The sequence below is a fragment of the Henckelia pumila genome, chromosome 4, assembly GCF_033568475.1.
Source record: "Henckelia pumila isolate YLH828 chromosome 4, ASM3356847v2, whole genome shotgun sequence".
Classification (NCBI taxonomy): Eukaryota; Viridiplantae; Streptophyta; class Magnoliopsida; order Lamiales; family Gesneriaceae; genus Henckelia; species Henckelia pumila.
Window position 1 is genome coordinate 24,647,997 of NC_133123.1, and position 7,696 is coordinate 24,655,692.

At 36.7% G+C, this 7,696-nt stretch overlaps 1 protein-coding gene across 7 annotated transcripts; it reads left to right on the plus strand.

Annotated features, from left to right (window-relative positions):
- The first annotated feature begins 873 nt into the window (after nucleotides 1-873).
- Nucleotides 874-7,192, plus strand: LOC140863377 (potassium transporter 2). 7 transcript variants are annotated; one of them, XM_073266757.1, is made up of 10 exons: nucleotides 874-964; nucleotides 2,226-2,295; nucleotides 2,516-2,750; nucleotides 2,845-3,090; nucleotides 3,189-3,242; nucleotides 4,557-4,817; nucleotides 4,986-5,038; nucleotides 5,164-5,281; nucleotides 5,466-5,720; nucleotides 5,810-7,192. In XM_073266757.1, the coding sequence occupies exons 2-10, from the start codon at nucleotides 2,257-2,259 to the stop codon at nucleotides 6,925-6,927; spliced, it is 2,379 nt and encodes a 792-aa protein (XP_073122858.1). In that variant the 5' UTR covers nucleotides 874-964; nucleotides 2,226-2,256; the 3' UTR covers nucleotides 6,928-7,192. The 7 variants fall into 7 exon arrangements, with proteins under 7 accessions (XP_073122858.1, XP_073122862.1, XP_073122861.1 ...); XM_073266761.1 differs by lacking the exon at nucleotides 874-964 and adding an exon at nucleotides 1,127-1,145; XM_073266760.1 differs by lacking the exon at nucleotides 874-964 and adding an exon at nucleotides 1,265-1,283.
- The last annotated feature ends 504 nt before the right edge of the window (nucleotides 7,193-7,696 follow it).

A 7,696-nucleotide genomic window follows, 5' to 3' on the forward strand; every position in this document is an offset into this window, starting at 1 on the left:
AACACTATTGGCATTTTGATAGGATAACTTAGGTTATATGACAAAAATTTATGTTAAATGCTATCACAAATCAGTTTGTAAAACAAATCTTCTATTTGAGTTACTAATGGAAATTATTATTTTTTCATTTAAAAATATAGATCATTTAGCTCAATTTATTTAATATTATATATATATATATAATTTAACTCGACATTCTAGAAAATATTTTTTCATGACATTATATTTAAATTTTTAATATCTCAATTTCAGCCATTATATAAGTTATAAATTTATAATGTCGATCAATAATTTTATTTTTTTTGTTATTAGTAGCCATTTTATTAATGAGACAAATTAAAACGATAAACAATTTATATACGATGATAATAAATAGAAAAACATATTTATTTTTAGCTCAGATTATTATATATTAGAGATAAATTTCAGATCTCGTAATCACTAATCAGTTTTTTTTTAACAAAATTTTAAAAAAAAAGCTCATACAATTGAAATGTATGAATTTGAGATTCATTCAATAAACGCGATTTCACTTGTTTTACGCTGATTGATTTCACACTAAAGAGGATACCACCTTCGAATTTCGAAAGAACAAATCTATGAAATCATAAAAAAGAAAAATATATATATATATTTAAAAAAAAGATGAGAATGAGGTGAAAATGATTCAAGCAAGAAGTGGGTTATACTAGTAATGTACAAAACGTTGATAGAGTAGGGGTCCATGTACAATCACGTGATGCTGCGTCCTACGAAAACGACACTCAAATTACTCTTGTTTTTCCAACTTTTCCGAAAAATCCTGCTTTTGTTTAAGCCCTTTTTTTGTGATTCAGTCCCATTATTTCTTGCCATTTTAAACTTGGAAAGTAGGTAGCAAAAACTGACGGGGAAACAGACATTTTTATGAAAGTGATGGCATTTGCTTCACACTTTGATCGAGCCCTTTTCAACTTTCGAGCTGGTTTGCATTTTAATCGATTTCTTGGGGGTGAAAAAGTAGAGCAATATTTCATAATGGTCACATTTTTTCTTGATTCAATCCAAATGGGCACGTTTTCTTCAGCCTGTTCATCACCTCTCCACAATGTGAAGTGATTGAAGTTTGTGTTTGATTTGATTTGGTGTTTAAATAAGAAGCACAGGTTATACTTGTATCTGTGAATAAACAAATCTCTCCGCTAATCCAGGCTGTTCCATAATATACATTCAGGCGTTTCTATCGGGCATTGAAATGCGGGCATTTTCTTGAATAAAATAGCTCCCGGATTTACTTTCGAAGTGTAAATTTACCCAAAAATTTTTTAAAAAAACTTCCATTCCTTAAAGTTGGTAGGAATATGTCATGTCAGTCTTTCTTTAAAATAAAGAAACGAAATAAAAGAAGATAAACAAACCGATACTGTATATATGTACTGTGTGTGTATGTGTGTGTATATAGCCGGAATATGAAATTAATATATTAATGACCTTTAAATCGCCTTTATTATTGTGGGCTCAAGTTAGCGTGACGGATATGATAATGCAATTGTCGTTGAATCATGTGATTTTGGTTTTCTTGTCACACTCATTGTACATTCCTTCTTTCTTCACTGTATTTGACTATCTGTACCTGTGTGTTATATCAAGATATATATTTTTTTAACAATTATTTACAGTAATGCAACTCCATGAGTGAATTCTGATATTGAACCTGCAAGAGTTTTTAGTGTGTTTATTTGCCTTCTGCTCTGATTTGGGGTAGCACATTTCGTATTGCTTTCTTGATTTGCTTATATTAGCTCAGGGTAGTTATACTTGAGGTGCTTCCTTGTTATCTGACCGTAAAGAAAGAAAATGCAGAAGAAATGGAATTAGTTTGGAATTTCAATTCGTTTGGTACTCACATTTTCTACATGATTTTTGATTGGAAAAATTTGGTGATCTTTCAAGCTTCCTCGTTCCTTTTTCTTGCGTAGTGCAAAATTGTCACTTTGCTAGAATGCAGAAGGCATGAGTGTGCCAAATGGGTTTTAACTCAGAAGTCGGCAAATGTTTGGTTGTTTTTTAAAAAATAAATAAATAAATTGTTTCTGGTTGGAAATTAGATTTATGAGTCGGTGGCATTTAGTTGTTTGTTTCTTTATAGCAGATGCAGCTTATTAAACATTTTTTTTGTTTGTTAGTGTGCGTTCGTTCTTGGTTTATTTTCAGTTGGATTTGCTGCTAATTTGTAAATTTTTCAGGAACTTAACACAAGATTGACATTCAAGAAAAATGGATCTTTCCCATGGGAAGTGTTGGAGCACTTGGAAGGTTTGTTCAGTTCCATTTCTTGCTTCATTTATCAAAGTTTTTGGGTATGAATTTACCAATATTACTTTACAGTCGCGTCTTTTTCTTCTTCAAAACTTCTGTTCTTTGGCACCTTACAGTGTATTACAATTAAGATGTATTCTTGGAAATATTTTTAAATTTTAGTTCTACATTCTTTAAGTGGTTGTTTATTTTATGTTAATTGTTGATTCCATTTCAGAAGGATTCTTGGAAGAATACACTTTTATTAGCTTATCAGAGTCTTGGTGTAGTATATGGAGACCTTAGCATTTCCCCTCTATATGTGTACAAGAGCACATTTGCCGAGGACATTCAACACTCAGACACAAACGAAGAGATTTTTGGTGTTCTTTCTTTTGTTTTCTGGACATTAACTTTGGTTCCCCTTTTCAAATACGTTTTTGTTGTTCTTCGAGCAGATGATAATGGAGAGGGTAAGTTATAGTTGTCAAAATTAAAACTTATGAAACTACATCCTATCAGTATATTGATGTTGCAAAATCTGTTATATATGTTTAAATTTTGCAGGTGGTACTTTTGCCTTGTATTCTCTGATATGCAGGCATGCTAAAGTTAGCCTTCTCCCAAACCGTCAAGTTGCCGATGAAGCTCTGTCCACCTACAAACTCGAGCATCCCCCGGAGACGAAAAACAGCTCGAGGGTTAAAACAGTGCTGGAAAGGCACAAATTCTTGCACACGGCTTTGCTAATTTTAGTTCTACTTGGCACTTGTATGGTTATTGGAGATGGACTACTCACTCCAGCAATATCTGGTGATTATGTTTCTTTTCTTGACTTTGCTTCTGTTATGTTGATAAGGTGATCTTAAGAAGTTGATGAAATAATAAGGTGATTTTATTTTTTTTTGCAGTTTTTTCAGCTGTTTCTGGTCTCGAGCTATCCATGTCTAAGGAACATCACCAATGTAAGATTCTTATTTTGATTCCTTGTGCCATATAATTTGGTTTATCTTTCCCAGAATCAAATGCGTGTGTTCTTCTTATATGGTCCTTAGGACTACCTACAAATTCGTGGATTTTTTGTTCTTTGGTTTTCACGTCTGCCCACTTCTCTACTTTTGATTCGTTTTTCTAACCGAGGCAGCTGATTGTCAAGCACAGGATTGTATTTTGGTTTGAATGTTTATTGAAATATATTTAATGGTTTAGAAAAAGCAGAAAATCCCTATCTTGTAAAAGGGTTTTCGCTAGTTTGCGAGCCTAAACTTATTTTTACAGATAGATAAGTTACATAGCCATCCATTGGGCCCGCCTTTGACAAGTGAGTCTTTGGTTTCATAACTCTTGTCTGCCTTTTGGACCCAATGTCTGGCTTCTGGGACAGGATTAGTCAATGCTGAAACAGATGCTTCTTTCATAAGAGTTAGGTTCATTTATAGATTCAAATATGTAATTGTCAAATATCAATGTTTTTATTGAAAGGATAAATGTTCTTTGTCAGCTAGAAGAAAGCACCAATTACGTTAAGAAATTGGACTAATATGGGATGTGAGTCAGGTTTTCCTGCAGAGGAGTATAAATCGAGTTCCTGTTAGCTGTTTTATCATCTTTCCTGAGGAAACTCCTAGTGATAAGCTTCAGTGTTTATGATCCTGGACAAGATTGTAATCATATACCATGCGGCCCAAGAAGCGGGACCACCGGTTCTCCAACTTGTGGCTGAAGTCTCATGCCTTATCTTCGTCATTCATTTGAAAAGGACTTGAAAATACATTATTAACTGAGACTAACAACTTAATTATTATGCATGGATACAGTTGTAAAAGACTATTGGCATTCCATTCGATCGCAAGTATGGTTTTAGGCCCTTAGTCTGAAATGAAATGGATATTTCAAGTTGTAACATGCCCTAGAACAGTTGTCACTTGCATTTTTATGATAGGTTTTCGGTGACAGAATCATTTGAACATATCTAGTACATATCAAAAGGCCCTGTCAAATGTTAACTTATGTAATCGAGGGATAAATTTCCCCTTTCCCGACCGAATCACCCCTATGACATCCGAGTTATGTCAGAAAAATTGGGCTATCAATGTATCCATTATACAACAAATTGCTCCAATAAATGTGGGCATCCCGATATAGATTATAATTTTCAGTGGCTAGATTTTTTCTATGGTATAAATTTGGTCTCTCCGTTTACGCCTGAGATTTTTACTAGATTTGTTGATCATTTAAGCCAGATCAGCGTTACAGCTATATTCATTTCTCATTTGCAGATGCAATGGTTCCAATCACTTGCTTCATACTAGTGTGCCTGTTTGCTCTACAGCACTATGGCACACATCGAATTGGTTTCTGTTTTGCACCAATTGTCCTCACTTGGTTACTATGTATCAGCACTCTTGGCCTGTATAATATTTTCCACTGGAACCCACATGTTTATCAAGCTCTATCCCCATATTACATGATTAAGTTCTTGAAGAAGACGAGGAAAGGTGGATGGATGTCTTTGGGTGGAATACTTTTGTGCATTACAGGTAAATTCCTATTTATGGTGGGTATGCAGTGAATCTTGAAGCAGTTTTTTCTATGAAGCAGGAGTCCTACAAACTTGTATTTTGCGGTCGTCTTGATTTTGGGTTTGTAATTGTTTTTCTATCGCTCTATCTATAATGCGTTTAATGCCAGTAAATGCGATATTGCAGGATCAGAAGCAATGTTTGCTGATCTTGGCCATTTCTCATATGCAGCGATTCAGGTATAACCGATTGAACCAAATTTTTCGAAAATTAATTCTTTTTTTTAATAGAAAAAAGGGTAAATGTAGAAGAAGGATCTGTACATAGTTTGCAATGCCTGCTCATGTTGCATTTTCTTTGGCAGATAGCTTTCTCCTTTTTGGTTTATCCAGCCCTGATATTGGCATATATGGGTCAAGCAGCTTACTTGTCAAAGCATCATCATACTATTCACAAGATTGGCTTTTACGTCTCAGTTCCAGGTACTGCCAACTATATTTACATGAAAAAGAAATATGGAACACTAAATTTAAATTTTATAATAACTGTGCCGATCTGTTGATTTGTTGAGCAAATAGCACATTTTGGTGGAGAATTATGATAGTGAAATAGACTAGGAACTTGTTCTTATCGTGCTCATACCAGTGATCTCACTTTCTGATGCAGAATGTGTAAGATGGCCAGTGCTTGCAGTAGCAATACTCGCTTCGGTTGTCGGAAGTCAGGCGATCATAAGTGGAACATTTTCTATAATCAACCAAAGTCAATCACTCGGTTGCTTCCCACGAGTCAAGGTCATTCACACGTCTGAAAAGATACATGGCCAAATTTACATTCCGGAGATCAACTGGATGCTCATGATCCTCTGCATTGCTGTAACAATTGGATTCCGAGACATAAAACACATGGGGAATGCATCCGGTACGTAGGAATAAACCTCACTCTTCGTATGCAAAGGTTCATGTTTTATAAGGACCGATCTTATCAATTCTTGGGATTTTTATCCGCAGGATTGGCCGTGATGGCAGTGATGCTGGTGACCACTTGTTTAACATCACTAGTAATTATCCTTTGTTGGCACAAACCTCCGATTGTGGCATTGTGCTTTCTACTTTTCTTTGGTTCCATCGAACTACTATACTTCTCCGCCTCCGTCATCAAGTTTCTTGAAGGTGCCTGGCTTCCGATCCTGCTCGCCCTCTTCCTAGTCACGGTTATGTTTGTCTGGCACTATGCCACCATCAAGAAATACGAATACGACCTCCACAACAAGGTTTCTCTTGAATGGCTATTAGCCTTAGGTCCTAGCTTAGGCATTGCTCGGGTCCCTGGAATTGGGCTTGTGTTCACAGACCTCACATCTGGTATTCCAGCCAATTTCTCCCGGTTTGTAACCAATCTCCCGGCCTTCCACAGAATCCTTGTCTTCGTCTGTATAAAATCTGTACCGGTACCGTACGTCCCCCCTGATGAGCGGTACCTCATGGGTCGTGTCGGCCCAACAACTCATCGCTCATATAGATGCATTGTCCGGTATGGATATCGCGACGTACACCAAGACGTCGACTCCTTTGAATCTGAACTCATTACCCGGCTGGCGGATTTCATACGCTATGACTGGTATAAAACACATGGAGTCTTGGATACATACAAAGAAGATGCCACCGCCGGCTCGGGGTCGGTATCTGGTGCATCATCGAGCGAGTGTCGCCTCGCGGTGATCGGGACCATACCAGCCTTCGAGAAAGACAACAGCCTACAACCAGAGAGTGTTTCCATTGAATTTCCGACTATTGACAGCATTGCCAACATCGAAATGGAACCGATGACCATACCCCAAAGAAAGGTGAGATTCGCTGTGGAGAACGAGTCCGAGATCGACGTGGGATCCGAAATGGACGTTCGGATGATGGAAGAGTTGCATGATTTGCATGAAGCTCAACAGTCAGGGACTGCATTTATACTCGGGCACTCTCATGTCCGGGCGAAACAAGGGTCTTCTCTGTTGAAGAGGATGGCTATAAATTTCGGGTATAATTTCTTGAGGAGGAACTGCAGGGGAGCAGATGTGGCTCTGAAAGTGCCTCCAGCATCACTTCTTGAGGTGGGGATGCTATATGTAGTGTAAGAATTTGCGTGTGTGAAACTTCAAGATTTTGGTGAGAAAAGCCAAGTTGTGTGTAAACTGTAGAGGGAATGCAGCACTTGGAGTTCGTAGCTTTGTGCAATGAAATATAAAGAGTGTAGAGCATGAAAGGATAGGGGTAAAATATTAATTAACTCACTTAGATCAGCCCTCGTTATATAGGTACTGCCTCCAAAGTAACAGCTCCCCGATTTTTATTATTAGAATTGAAAATGTATGAAGATTTTTCCTACTTAAATGCTACGATCCGAACACCCTCTTCCAGCCTTGATATCAAGGCAAGCCTCTTCTCCGAGTCTGCATATATGTTCCACTTGAGTGCGGATGACACTCAACGGCACACTTGGATTCGTAACACACCAATTAACACCTACGAACAAACAAAATCATGTTATTATTACAACATAAAATTAGGGGAAAAAAACAAATCATGTATCTTGACCGTGTAGCAATATAATGGAGGCAGTAGTAAGAAAAAGAATAAAATCATGTACGCCATGTCCAAAAGCTGAGAAAACCATGGCTGATTTTTGCACAATAAATGAGTGTATGAAAAGTGGAGGAAAAGAGTGTGAGCAGTTATTTTTTACGGATAAAAAATATTTTGAAATGAGATTGACATGATTTTATTTTATGTACCTTGACTGTGTAGCAATGGAGACAGTCTTAAGAAAAAGATGAAAATCATGTACGCCATATCCAAAAGATGAGAAAACCATATCTAATTTCTGCACAATAAAGATGCGTATGA